Source organism: Asterias rubens, chromosome 3, assembly GCF_902459465.1.
Source record: "Asterias rubens chromosome 3, eAstRub1.3, whole genome shotgun sequence".
Taxonomy (NCBI): domain Eukaryota; kingdom Metazoa; phylum Echinodermata; class Asteroidea; order Forcipulatida; family Asteriidae; genus Asterias; species Asterias rubens.
In genome coordinates this window covers 9,430,986-9,446,302 of record NC_047064.1, presented here as the reverse complement: position 1 = coordinate 9,446,302, position 15,317 = coordinate 9,430,986, and the positions used below count along the sequence as shown (strand labels likewise).

Below are 15,317 nucleotides of genomic sequence, written 5' to 3'. Positions count from 1 at the left end.
AGGGTTATTTTAAAATGATCTCAGCAAAAACAATCTGAATGTCTTGTCTGAATGCCTCGACTAAATTGTTTGATTTATGTTTTGTGTATTTCAGCAGTAGAAAAAACAATGGATATTTGACATTTTAACAAAGAATGGCGGCCATATTGAAATAAAAAATTAAAAGCCCCTCTTCCTCCTTTTTTTGAAAAACCTGGACGTGAAACATGTTTGTTTTTTACTCAGCCTAAGCTAGCTAGGGTATTCAACCATCTGGGCAGTAAAAAGTGTCTGGATGGGTATTGTACTTCAAAAGTTTATTTGCTATTGGACAAAAGTTCAAAAGTATTGAGGATGTGAAATGTCACATTGTTGACATTATAACTGTTATGCTGATTGCAGTGTTTACAAATGTGATCATTTGATTACAATGAATGGTGGTTATCATAATTGTAAACAATGATTACTTTAAAGGCAGTGGACACTATTGGTAATTGTCAAAGACTAGCCTTCACAGTTGGTGTATCTCAACATATGCATAAAATAACTAACCTGTGAAAATTTGAGCTCAATTGGTCATCGAAGTTGCGAGCTAATAATGAAAGAAAAAACACCCTTCTCACACGAAGTTGTGTGCGTTTATATGGTTGATTTTGAGACCTCAAGTTCTAAATCTGAGGTCTCAAAATCAAATTCGTGGGAAATTACTTCTTTCTCGAAAACTATGGCACTTCAGAGGGAGCCGTTACTCACAATGTTTTATACTATCAACCTCTCCCCACTACTCGTCACCAAGAAAGGTTTTATGCTAATAATTATTTTGAGTGATTGCCAATAGTGTCCACTGCTTTTAAGTGTTTCAAAGTTTGTGTTCATAGTACATTGCAGTTTTATGACTAGAAGAAAACTCGGAATGTTTTGTTGATACCTAAAGTTGTATTTAATCAAGAGGGTTATCAGGGCCAAGTTTTGTGATGCACTCATTTTTTTAAAGGCAGTGGACACTATTGGTTTTTTCTTAAAATAATTAGTAGCATAAAACCTTACTTGATAACGAGTAATGGGGAGAGGTTGATGGTATAAAACATTGTGCGAAACGGCTCCCTCTGAAGTGCCATAGTTTTCGAGAAAGAAGGAATTTTCTTCTATTATTATCTCGCAATTTCGATGACCAATTGAGCTCAACTTTCACAGTTGTTATTTTATGCATATGTTGAGATACAGCAAGTGAGAAAACTGGTCTTTGACAATTACCAATAGTGTCCAGTGTCTTAGTACCAAAGTGTTTTTAAGGCAGTGAGTACAAAATAATGTATTTGAGATGTTTACACAATTTCTTAATTAGGTCGTCTAGTGCAACATCTTGCTGGGCTAATATGTACCTGTAGGGTTGATTGAAACAAGGTTTGTTGAAATGACAGAGTGAGTGGTCTGAACACAGTGAAGCCTGTTAACAGTGTTAGTGCCATCTTAGTTTTATTTTGGAAGGCAGTTATTTATATTTTCAAAAAATAGTTAATGGCCTGACGACTCGACCCTAGCAGAGTCTTTCTGCTAAAGCCTTTGAGAAAGACTCTCAAAGGTCCATTTGGTGGGAAAGTTGTTAGCAACAGCTAATTCTATTTTCTCATTTATATTTTCAAGCCCAATTATTTGTATTTTTGAGTGCAGTTATTTATTGTTTCAAGTGCAGTTATTTTTTTTCAATGCAGCTAATTATATTTTCCAGAGCCGTTTGTTTTGTTTTTAGGAGCTTTACGAAACCTAGTTTAGGTCGGAAGGCCTATTAGTGCAACACCGAATATAGGCATGGTAGTTCAATGACCCCGTTTCACAAAAGACATAGGACGTGCAGTCTTTTTTTTAGGTAACATTTTTGCTTCTGCATTTATGTATTTTTTGCGAGTGCATGCATATTTTCAGTGCAGCTATTAATACATCCAGTGCAGCTAGCTGTTTATAAATATTTTTGATGTATTTATTTATATTTTCAATGCATTTATTTCCAATAAACATTTACTTAAACAGCTGCACTGAAAATATAAAAAGCTGCACTCTGAAAATATATGCATGCACACGCCAAAATAAATAATTATGCAAAAGCAGAAATGTTACGAAAAAATAGACTGCGCGTCCTGCGGCCTTTGTGAAATGGGGTCATTGAACTACCAGGTCTGTATTCAATGTTGTACAAAAGCGCGCAATCCATACTTGGTTTAGTGTAATAGCCTTAAATTCCTAAAAACTGCTCTGGAAAATATAGTTAGCTGCGTTGGGAATACAAATTACTTCACTAAAAAATAGAAATAATTGCATTAAAAAAAAAAATTGCACTAATGGGCTTTTGCACATTGCAGCCTAGCAGATGGATTACAAAACTGCCTACATTGAAAAAAGAAAAAAAAGAAAAAAAGTACCAAATATAATTTTGAAAAGTAAACACTATGAACCAAATGAAAAAATGACAAACAAAAAAAGAAAGCATTGTGTTATGGGAGATTTTGGCAGCACTTTGAGGTACCTGCCTTAAATTATTTATTGCAGTTGAAAACATGCATCATCAACCCATTTCTAAAAACAATAACACAAATAAACTTACTTTTTTGCTAACCAGAAAAAAATAAGTTACACAAGCTTCAAACATATTACCATGTATTGTACATACATGAATGTACATGTACATGTATACTGTATGATATTACATTAAAATGTGCCAAAAACATATAATATTCAAATTGCCACCACACCATGAAGGAGTTGAGTGCCGAAGCTGAAAATTGGTGTATAAGTAGATATAATTTATATTTTTAACTGGTATCAATTTAAAAAAATGTTTCAATTGATCGCGGGGTCAAACGGGGTCAAGATGGGCGGGGTCTTTTTGACCATTTTCTGGCTGGAACCAACTTTGGGCCCATGCAATTTCTGAATGAATGCATTGGTGAGCTTATAATTGCTTATGGGTATAGACATGCACCCATAGATAATACCTAGGGAATATAGGATTTATTTGACCCCTCATGTGGGCACAGGGTGACCCAAATTATCACAAAAACATTTTCGGCTGATTAAAGTGCCTACTTTAGGTGACCATAACTAGAAAATTAAAGGAGATACATTTAAATTGAGTGCAGAGTCAAGAAATTTGGCAAGAAGTAAGATGGAATACCAAATTTGAGCTCTCTACCTGGTACAATAACTAAATTATGAGCTTTCAAAGTCGGAAATTATCACAAAAATCACTTTTCGCGTCTCGCGCGAGCACAAAATGGATGCCTCGACCAAATTTCAATTGGTTATATCTCGAAAACGACATGGAATATGACTTAGCTTTTTTGTATGTGTTCATTTGAGCCACATCCAATCATTCTGATGATGTTTCATCAAAATCTGAGGGGGTCACCTGGGAACTTTTCTGAAAACTGGTTGATTTGACACGGAATGACCCTGCTATTTAACAAACGGTATGGTTATATAAGAAAAGAGCGTATTTAATATTGATGTTGATGACTGGCTAATGGTTTTTGTCATTCAGTATGATTCCAACCTTCTTAACTTAATCAATTATTCTTGACTTTAGTTAGACAGTATCCGAACTGTTGGAAGCTAACAGTCTGCGGGAAGGGTAAGGAGGGTTCATTTTATTTGCAACCATATACGGTTGGATTCGTTGTAAAAGAAAATACATTTAAACTTACAAAATACATTACTGAAAGTTTAAAATCATTACTAACTCTTGCTAGCAACTGTTATTAAGAGTGTCGCTTCCGGCTTCACCCTTCCTCCATGGTCTTCCACACATAATCAAAATAGATTAGGTGTTATTTAATTCCTCCATAAGTTAATGTACCATGGTGTTGGATTTTATAATAACTGGATTAGAATGCCTTTGCCAAGTGATTCATAATGTAGAAGTGCAGTGAGCAAACAACATTTAAAATCAAACGATGGGTTTTTAATATTCCCTTAAACTGTTCAAGATTCGAGGCATTTCAGATGGATGCTTTGAAATGGTATGGTCAATCTTTTTGTAAACTTTGCCTAATTTTTATCACGACTTTGGAGCGTACAAATGTGTGTACAAAATATGACAAATTTCTGTGGGATACGCATTTATGGATCTCCTATCCTATTGCTGCCGTTTGAAGCATCATAAAATTCTCTGCAATAAATTATTTTCTGAAATCAATTTTTAAGGAAGAGGCAAAGACACACATTTCTCATCCACCTTTATTTTATTAACACGGAACTGGCAATAAGTAGCTTTAACTACATTGTAGTAAACTTGCAGGTACAACCATTTGTCAATTTCTTTTTGGACTTTGGAGGAGTGTTGGCTCTGGAAAGAGCCGTTGTGGTCTCCTTTCACAAAGAGTGAAGGCCGGTTTATATTCGGTCGTGCAATGGAAATCTTGATGTGCAATCCTAAAAAAAACTAGTTTTAATAGTCATCGCCTAGGCCTATAAACTGTTTTTTTTTTATGATTGCGCGTCAAGATTTCCTTCACGCGACCATTGCGCAACTGACTATAAACTGGCCTTAAGATTGATCTTCAGTAAAGATCCATTTCTAAGCAAAGTGTGGTGTGTCCCGATACAAATCACTATGGCGATAATGACAACTCATCTTTGGATGAGTTTTAGTGCTTTGTGAAACCGACCCCCTGAGCCTGTGTGATGTTATACAAATATTGAGTGGCTCAGAGTGGAATGGGAGGAATATTATCGCAAGGTAAAATTTTGACTGTTTCATTTCACGAGGCGAGGCAAGGCAACAATGCACAAATCGGATCACAACCTTTTGCACAGGTGCTCCTTTGTTTTTAGCAGCGGCGTGGCGGCGCTGTACTGCTCAAAAACATTGGGAACAAGGATGATCCTAAATGTTGAATGGGAAATGCTATTCCCCGCGGGCAAATAGGTCTTTTTGATCGCCGGTGCGGAAGGGAATAATACTAATAGTGAATGTCACATGAAGTAAGTTCCACCAATCAAATGACAACCTGTATGTCAGTTATATACATGTAATACTGAATGTAACGGGCAGACCAAAATGTCTGTTTGTCGTTTTGTAATTTACTGATTGATCAATGATGTGTGACTTTCTCTTGCAGCTGGGTGAAGCATGGCTGAAGCCCGTAGCGCTGTGAGGGAGCCCAGGGTTGATGTGCTGTATTTTGAGGAGGGTAAAGAGGATGAATGGAAGGTTGGCTTGGAGTCTCTGCGTAGGAGCTGCGTCAGACGCTTTTATCGCACAAGGTGAAACACATGTACCAGTTTACACTCTTTACTACATGTAGGCCTGGGGTTGATTTCAAAAAGAGTTGGGACTAGTCCTAACTTAGGAGATATTAAAAACAAATGGCTAGTCTTAAGTTAGGACGAGTAACTCATCTTTACTAAGACTAGTCTTATCTCTTTGTGAAATTCACCCCTGGGCAACTAGTGAAGTTTAATACTTGCTAGTCACGATTAATTTGACACTAGTCGCGACTATTTTCTAATTCCCAAGATACATTGCATCATATTGTTTGTTGCAGGGGCAATAGTGAAATTTCACTCTGAAACGATTGTGTCCATTATGTGTGATTGTGTTTCTTATAAGTCAATTATGTTGCCGTGAATAGCCGTGAATAGCCGTGAGCGACACAATAGGTTCACCAAGCAGGTAGGCGCAACTATTTTTGTAGCAGTTGTGGTGGCATGATCAACTGAGTAGTTGAAAAACGGTAGTCCCGACTTGACAAAGCAATCAGTAGTTGCAACTTTGGGAGGAATATTATCGCATGGTAAAATTTGGACTGTTCCATTTCATGAGGCGAAGCCGAGTGAAATGGAACAGTCCAAATTTTACCGAGCGATGATATTCCTTCAATTACACGAATTAAAGCCACTTAATATTTGTTTTATATAACTGACTAGAAATCCTTGTCATTTTGATGTATTTTAAAAGTATAACATTATGAAAAATCACACAAATTACTGGTTCTCATATAGCGCCGCGTAGCGGCAACAATGCACACATTTAATAGCAATCGGATCACAACCTTTTGCACAGGTGCTCCTTTGTTTTAGCAGCGGCGCGGCGGCGCTGTACTGCTCAAAAACATTGGGAACAAGGATGACCCTAACTGTTGAATGGGAAATGCTATTCCCCATGGGCGAATAGGTCTTTTTGATCGCCGGTGCGGATGGGAGTAATAGTGAATGTCACGTGAAGTAAGTTCCACCAATCAAATGACAAAGATCTGTATGTCAGTTATATAATATAAAACATTGTGAGAAACAGCTCCCTCTGAAGTGGCGTAGTTTTTGAGAAAGAAGTAATTTTCCACAAATTTGATTTCAAGTTTAGAACTTGAGGTCTCGAAATCAACCATCTAAACACACACAACTTCGTGTGACAAGGGTGTTTTTTCTTTCATTATTATCTCACAACTTCGACGACCAACTGAGCTCAAACTTTCACAGGTTTGTTATTTCATGCATATGTTGAGATACACCAAGTGAGAAGACTGTTCTGTGACAATTACCAATAGTGTCCACTGTCTTTAAGGATTTAAAGAACTGGGGGCATTCTGGACCCAAATGTTTAGATGGTTTGCCAAAGCACTCTGAATTGTAAAGGTCTTCGGATTGTTTTCTACTTGGTGTTTATCATGATTTAAAAAGTCTGAAATGCCATCAGTAAGAGCATTCTTCAGCGTATGGTTTCCTTTGATGATTTTATTGAACTACATTTCACCATAATTTTGCAACACTCCCTTTAAAGGCACTGGACATTATTAGTAAGTGTCAAACACCAGTCTTCTCACTAGGTGCATCTCAACATGCATAAAATAACAAACCTGTGAAAATTTGAGCTCAATTGGTTGTCGAGTTTGCGAGATAATAATGAAAGAAAAAAACACCATTGTCACACGAAGTTGTATGCTTTCAGATGCTTGATTTTAATTTGAGACTTCAAAATCTAATTCTGAGGTCTTGAAATCAAATTCGTGGAAAATTACTTCTTTCTCAAAAACTACGTCACTTCAGAGGGAGCCGTTTCTCACAATGTTTAATACTACCAACCTCTTCATTACTTGTTACCAAGGAAGGTTTTATGCTAACACTTATTTTGAGTAATTACCAAAAGTGTCCGCTGCCTTTAAAAGCTACATGTAGAGTATGTCCATCAAATCTTTTATAGTAACTAAAGAAAATAGTTGTGGGTTTAGAAATTATTCAATGCAGCCTTGGCCCATGATTCTATCACAGTGTATTGCACTGTGGAGGTCAAATATGACTGTGAACTTTGACTTTGAGCTTGAGGTCGGTTCATATTCCTGCTGGGGAGGAAGGAAGAAAACATGAGTCAGTGGTTACAGTATTTGGTTTCTTAGGGTCATATTAAAGGTATGTATGAATGTAGGTCATACAAGACAAACAAAATATCAGTGTTAAATTATAGTCTGGAAGCTGACTGATTATGCAGTTCATAGTTGAACCATTTTTGTCTGTGAACTTCTGCCCTTTGAAATGATAATAATAATAATATTGAAGTCTACATGTGTATATATACACACTTTCAGAAAGATAGGTAATTGGTAATTTCAGGGATGAATTATAAAACCCAATTATTTAACACCTTATGAGGGTTTACACAGCTAGGAACACCGGGGCGAGCCGCAGTCATTTGCCTATTTTTAGAAAACTGTATCTGAAAACCCATTTAAAAATACAATCAGCTGATTTCGGGTGTTGCGACCTGAATCAATGGGTCTGCATGCTGAAAATGGTGCATGATTTTTCATTACTTTCTCCTGACTCACACAGCAGATTCAGCGCATTCAATGGTTTGTTATTTCATTGAACAAAAGTACATTGTGATTTTGATTGTTATTTAATTAAGAACCATGAGTTTGCATGCTGAAAGTAAGTGCATGGTATTTCACTACTTTCTCCTGACTCACACAGGAGATTCAGAGCAATTTTTCAATTGTTTGTTATTTCAATGAACACACAAAACACGAGCACTGCCTGTGGCCATTTTGTCAGCTGTATACCAATCCTGTATGAATACCTTTAAAGCCACCGTACACGTTTGGTAATTGTCAAAGGTCAGTCTTCTCACTTAGTGTATCCCATCATAACCATAAAATAACAAGCCTGTGAAAATTTAGGCTCAATTGGTCATCGAAGTTGCGAGAAAATGATGAAAGAAAAAACACCCTTGTTGGACGAATTTGTGTGCTTTCAGATAGGAATAAAAGACTTCTAGCTAGAAGTCTTTTATTATTTAAGTGAGAAATTACCTCTTTCTCAAAAAATACTTTACTTCTGAGGGAGTCGTTTCCTACAGTGTTTTATACTATCAACAGCTCTCCAATGCTCATTAACAAGTCAGTTTGTAGGTTAATATTTGTTTTGAGTTGTTACCAAACGTGTACCTTCCCTTTAAAGGAACACGTTGCCTTGGATCGGTCGAGTTGGTCATTGAAAAGCATTTGAAACCGTTTTTTTTTTTTTAAATGCATAAAATGGTTGGAAAGATGTTGTAAAAGTAGAATACAATGATCCACACAAACATGCCTCGAAATTGCACGGTTTTCCTTTTGCCTCGTCGAATAACACGGTCGGCCATTTATGGGAGTCAAATTTTTGACTCCCATAAACGGCCGACCGTGTTAGTTCGCACAGTAAAAGGCAAAACCACGCAATTTCGAAGCAAACTTGTGTAGATCATTGTAATATACTTTTAAAACATCTTTCCAACCATATGCATTTTATAACAAACGGTTACAAGCGCTTTTTATAGACCAACTCGTCCGATCCAAGGCAACGTGTTCCTTTAAGTGTTCTAGAAAGAACAAATTGGGTCAGCTTGCTTGGGAATCTAGTCACATGAACGCATCAGTCATGCAGTTCAGTGTTGTGGTTTTCATGAAATATTTCAATAGGCCTATTTGGCTGGAATTTTCATTTACTATAATGTGGGACAAGGCTACTTTTTTTTAGACAAGGCTCACCTTTACAATAATTTTTTATTTTTTTTTTTTTTATATTTAGGAACAAGGGCCAAGGTAAGAAGAACGTACCCATAGTCAAGGAAGCAACACCCTTGTGTTTAGGAAATTTCAATGCGTTTCAAGTAATATTAAACCTTAACTCCCTTGAGTGATGTTCTATGATCATTCCTCACTCTAAATAAATTTGATCACCCACACTGTACGAGTCTAGTTGTGGTGGTACATACGTACAATGTATGTGTGCCTGCTCTCATGGTTTAAAAATGCATAAATCAGTTTACTTCATGTAGTGCCGCCCTCAGTCAAGCCTACACAGAATCAAACACTACATACAGGCCTCGAAATAACCTACAGCATCCACAGCAAATCCTGTGGTGTCCTTTGCTTAGCTGTGGTGCCCTGTGCTTTTGCTTTGGTGCCCTCTGCAGTGTTCCCATACAATTCTCATAGAAGTGCCCCTTACTAGAGGAAAATTGCTGTTCCCCTTCAAGAGTGAAGTTCAAGGCCTGATGATATGCAATTGAATTTTTGATCTGTTGGGGATGGTTTGGGTTCACCAACCCTCACAGTCACTACAGCAAGAAAATGTGACACGTGTACTAAGATTTAACGTACTAAGATTTAACCTAGGGTAATGTCAAAAACATGCTGCGCTGATATTCTTTCAGTATGTATGACTGAGCTACAGTTTGTGACACGTCACAGGTCATATAGAGTTTAGCCAAAGGGGTGTCTGGGCCCAATTTCATAGAGGCTCTGCTTAAGCACAAAATTTTGCTTATTAAGCAAAAAAAAATCCTTGCTAGTAAAATCAGATTACAGGCCAAGACTCCACTCAATTGTAATGCTATTGTAAACAACAGCCAAATGCCAGTCACAAACAATGTATATGGCATGAAATTTTTGACAGTAACATGTGTAAATTAAGCGAGCTATTTTCATTCTTAAGCGATTGTTTTGCTTTAAGCAGCTCTATTAAATTGGCCCCAGGTTGTTTTAGTGGACAACCTTACATGTGTAAAATTTGGACACCCTGTTTTTTTTTCTCATGTAAATGTTTTGGACCAGTAAACAATTTGGACACCAAGTTTTTAAATTCCAATAATTTTTTGATGACCCTTTTACCAAATTCTGGCTGAAACCTTGTGACCTTTCTGTGAACATTGGTATCTCTTCAACCAGCTGTGTAGAAAACATGAAAATATTAGTCTATACATTTTTTAATATCATAATCTTCTTTTTGTGATACTTGAACTTTGAACTTTCTCATTGGGAGACAATTTAAAGCCATTGGACACTTTCGGTAAACAGTATTGTCCAAGGCCCACACTTCGTGTATCACAACTTATATATAAAATAACAAACCTGTGAAAATTTAGGCTCAACCGGTCATCGGAGTCGGGAGAAATTAACGGAAAAACCCGCCCTTGTTTCCGCACGTTTCGCAGTGTCAGGACCGTAATTCTCGATATCGAGAATTGATATTGTTTTAATGTTTTCTCAAAAAGTAAAGCATTTCATGGAATAATATTTCAAGAGAAGTCTTTCACCATTACCTTCTGTAAACCCTGTAAGTTATTTGTAAATCTGTGAACTTTAATTTTGTTTCTGTTCCGAAAGTGTCCAATGGCATGAAAAAACTCAATTACTTTTACAAAGATCTTTTCAGAATTTTTTTCTGTTCAGAGTTCAGAAAGTTTGTTAAAGGTTTTCGGGCTGCATCCAAACACCTTGCTTTCTGATTCTCCAGAACTCTTTGCTAAACACTTGTTTGAAATTTGTCCCTGGTCTAATGTGGAACGACATGTGAGTGACAATATTACGTAGGTTGTCCAAGTTTGCTGAAACATTTCAACACTAGGGTGGCCAAATTATTCTCTTCCAATAGTTTAGAAGTTCAATACACTTTGTGATAGGCGGCAGCTGTCCAACCAAAAGCAGGTGTTCAAATACCCACTAGGTTGGAAAAGTGTTTTCTTTCCTCACCTTTTCACCTCTAGGACTGTGGTTCAAATCCCACCAGGGGCTGTACTGTACACGTATGTGGATTGGGTTTGATCAGTCCCTACCAGGGCCCAATTTCATGGCTCTGCTTACCGTAAGCAGAGAACCGGCGCTTACGGAAGCAGGGAATTCTGTGCTTACAGCAAGCGTATTTCACGATTTAGGGTGTTTATTTTTACTTCTGCGCGTGCGTGTTCCACGTTACTAGGCATTCTACGCTTACAAGCCTAGCGCAGAAATTTGGCGCTTGCACGTAAGCGGGGAATTGTGATCGTAAGCGCAGAATTTGGCGGTAAGCAGAGCCATGAAATTGCGCCCTGATTGCTTGGGTTTCCCATAGAATATTGTTCTAAGGTTTCCTTCCCCTTATTTAAAATTGAAACCTCCTTCCTTATCTTCTCTCCATGGGGTTTTAGTTAGTAAGTTTGCAAGAACAAGTAAAACTTACTGTTCAAAGAACCACAGAACAAAAAAAAATAACAATAAATTATTATATTAATACATAGGCCCCCTAGTAAAAATTTAAAAAACTAGTTTAATGGCGTGATGTTTCAAGCCTAGCAGAGTCTTTCTCGAAACTCTGCTGGGGTTGAAACGTCAGGCCATTAACTATTAATTTTTAATTAAATCAGTATTGTGTAAATTATGCAATTAATTTAAAGGCAGTGGACACTATTGTTACTCAAAATAATTATTAGCATAAAACCTTACTTGGTAACGAGTAACGGGGAGCTGTTGGTAGTATAAAACAATGTGAGAAATGGCTCCCTCTGAAGTAGAGTAGTTTTTGAGAAAGAAGTAATTTTCCACAAATTTGATTTTGAGACCTCAAGTTTAGAATTTGAGGTCCCGAAATCAAGCATCTGAAAGCACACAACTTCGTATGACAAGGGTGTTTTTTCTTTCATAAGTTATCTCGCAACTCCGACGACCAATCAAGCTCAAATTTTCACAGGTTTGTTATTTTATGCATTATGTTGAGATACAGCAAGTGAGAAGACTGGTATTTGACATTTACCAATAGTGTCCATTGGCTTTAATTGCACAATGCTGTCCTATTTTGAGTAAGCAGTTTGCAATAATAGCTCATTCTATTTTCACATAAATAAATATGTAACTGATAAGGCAATGAATAGGCATATTATATTAATAGAACTGTAGTTTTTATTTCATTTGTTATATATATTATAGAATAATTATTTTTATTTTTTTGATCCACAGAAATCTAATCTGGAATGGACTTTGGCCAACGTCCTCCTGGAACCTTTTAGTTTCGGTGGCGTTTGTTTCGTTCTTAATGGTCCTGGACTTTGACTTCTGCAGTTCACTCAACAATAAGTTCTGGACACTTGGAGAGTATGTGTACATTTCCAGAGGTTGGTCTCATTTCATTTCAATTACATCAATGTGGCTGGACTATATATCGCCCAAGTACGAAAAAAAATTAACAAAGATTAAAGAAAACAGTAACTGAGAGATGTAGAAACGTTTAATTATTAAAAGGTAAATGCAGAAATGTTTGGGTTATTTTATTTGAATTTGATTTTATTTGGAAATAAGAAACAGTACTCAAAATGATGAAAATGCGATTTTCGTATTCAATCTTATTGGTTGAAATACTTATCATAAAGGTTTTTACACCACATGCTGATTTTTCCTGCCCGACTTGTTGCATCAATTTCTAACTTCTGATTTACTTTTGGCACAAAACGTTGAAACGCATGTTGGAAAAGGGCATGAGGACACAATCTATTGAGCTCATTGTTTACCCTCATATTGTTACAAATTTTATATTTTGGGGTTGAACAAAGACAAATTTAGTGGAGTGTGACTAAAACCTGCGACGTCCGTGTTAACGTTCCCGAACTCTACCAACTGACCTAGTCCTAATGTACGTGGGTCCCCAAATTAGTCAATATCTTTGTTCAGGGGTGCCAGTCAGAAGCCATACAACCTTTAACTCAGGCAAAGGCCAGGGATCACACCGAAGTTTACAATAATAATAATAACAAATTCTTATATAGCGCATTTCACAATAAACCGTATCAATGCGCTTTACATTAGTCCCCTGGTCATTGGGCCAATAAACATCCTGTTAATCTTTCTCAGCTCCCATTAGGGAGTATACAGCCCCGAGCTGCCGTGGCGCTCCGAAAGCTTTTCATTCACAATATCGACCTCTACCCTCGCAGTAATGGAAGTTTACAATACAACCTGGGAAGCGGCAGCCAGGGGGGGCAGCCAGGGGATATTGTTTAAAATATCAAGTAATAAACATAAGGGAAACTGACTGGGTGAATTTTTAAATAAAATAATAATTGACCAGGGCTCTATTTCATAAAGCCTGTAAGCACAAAAGTTTGCTTAGCATGAAATTTTTGCCTTGATAAAAACAGGATTACCAAGCAAATTTCCGGGTGATTTTCAGGATGAGCAAAGAACAGCTGAATACTGCATGTAGTAACGAGCAAAATGCAACAAGTGGAAATTTGGTTGGTAATCCTTTTTAAATCAAGGAAGAAATTTCATGCTCAGCAAATTGTTGTGCTTACAGGCTGTATGAAATTGGCCCTAGACAGGACTTGAGCCTACGTCCTATGAATTAATGTGTAGGCGTTCTACCAACAAAGGGATCTAGCCCTATGGTTGACGGTGTCACTGATTTGTCATAATTTCTCTCTCTGTTTTTTGTAATAAGCCATAAGCATAGGAAACAAAGCCCACAGGCCACTGTTATTATATGAATTTTTTTCCTGCCATGTGTTGCTGGCTCTATTGTATATTCCCTTGTCATTTTGATTATTTTCTTGCTCGGTATTGTATTATGACATGTGTGAATGCCGAATAAATAATAATAATAACACCAATAATTTCAGGACCGCCGTACTACTACTTAAAGGTGTTGGTAGTATCCTTACTTGTAGGTGTCTGTTTCTTCATCTCGTTGCTTCATGTGAGACGCTACCTACTGCGTATCCTACTGGCATACAAGGGATGGTTACGTAAGTACTCTCTTCTCTTTTCCATTCTCGCCCAAGATTAAATTAAAAGGCACTGGACACATTTAGTAATGGTCAAAGACCAGTATTCTCACTTTGTATATTCTAACATGTGCAAAAAATAACATATTCAGTGAAAATTTGGAGTCAATATTGGTCATCGAAGTTGCAAGAGAATACTGAAAGAAAAGACACCCTTGTTGCACAAATTCGTATGCTTTCTGGTGCCTATTAAAAGGCTTCAGGCCTTAAGTCTGTTAAAATTTGAGTGAGAAATTACCTCTTTCTCAAAAACTATGTTACCTTAGAGGGAGCCGTTTCTTACAATGTTTTATACTATCAACAGCTCTTTGTTGCTCGTTAACAAGTTAGGTTTTATGCTAACAATTATTTAGAGTAATTACCAATAGTGTCCAGTTCCTTTAAAGGATTCGGGTTCTTTTTCAAAATGGCCACATATTTACATTAAACAAACAGGGTTTGAAGATAATGATAGTGGAAAGCTTCCCTTCAAATATTACTGGCTGAGGTTGTGTAGTTTTTGAGAAAAGAGTAAATTAAGTCAACAAATAATTTTTGTCTTAGGAAGACGAATAATTAGTTTAGCATGTAAAATCCCATTCACCAGTTATGATATTATACCAAAACCATAGCATAACTGGTTAATACATTTTGACATGCTAAAACTGAAACGAAAATTATTTGTTTTACTCATTTCTCAAAAACTACAGCACCTCAGTAAATAAAACTTCAAGGGAAGCTTTCTACTATCATAATTTTCAAACTGTGTTAGTTGAATGTAAATCTGTGGACATTGTGTTTTGTGTTAGGAAAAGGTACGTAAACCCATTAATGCAAACACCTCTATCCTCCTCAGATGAAACACCCAAGAATCAATCTTGGAGTACCCTTGGGTGGGCAGTCTTAGTACGTATCATTAGCGGTCAGTCTTTCAGTGCTCTGATACCAGCCCTTTGCCCAAGCACCTACAGCTACCAGCTCAGCTTGCCGCGTATGCCTGTGCCGTCCCTGGACGATACCATCTCACAGTTCCTGGCCTCCATGGAGCCGCTGTTGGATACAGAGGAGTACAATCAGCTACAAAAACAAGCTAAGGTAGAATTGTTAACTGAAAGAGAGTATGTAACCTGTACAATCCGAAACATGTACTCAAGATCCAAATACAGTCGACTCCCGTTGGTCCGCCGCACTGGCCTGCTTTTCTCGTATTGTCCGAACCTCGTCTTAAACGTAGCGACCATTTACACAGATATGCACATGTGTACATGGACAGGTGAAAACATGTATACACACGTCGGTGCAT

The 15,317-nt window shown here is 37.1% G+C and overlaps 1 protein-coding gene across 1 annotated transcript in view; it reads left to right on the top strand.

Moving 5' to 3' along the window:
- Positions 1-15,317, top strand: part of LOC117287829 (carnitine O-palmitoyltransferase 1, liver isoform-like) — a 35,206-nt gene that overhangs the window by 3,272 nt on the left and 16,617 nt on the right. The window contains exons 2-5 of the mRNA XM_033768368.1: positions 5,094-5,238; positions 12,216-12,370; positions 13,871-13,996; positions 14,871-15,109. Coding sequence (XP_033624259.1) covers positions 5,105-5,238; positions 12,216-12,370; positions 13,871-13,996; positions 14,871-15,109 — 654 coding nt within the window. The 5' untranslated portion in view covers positions 5,094-5,104. The remainder of the gene's footprint in view (positions 1-5,093; positions 5,239-12,215; positions 12,371-13,870; positions 13,997-14,870; positions 15,110-15,317) is intronic.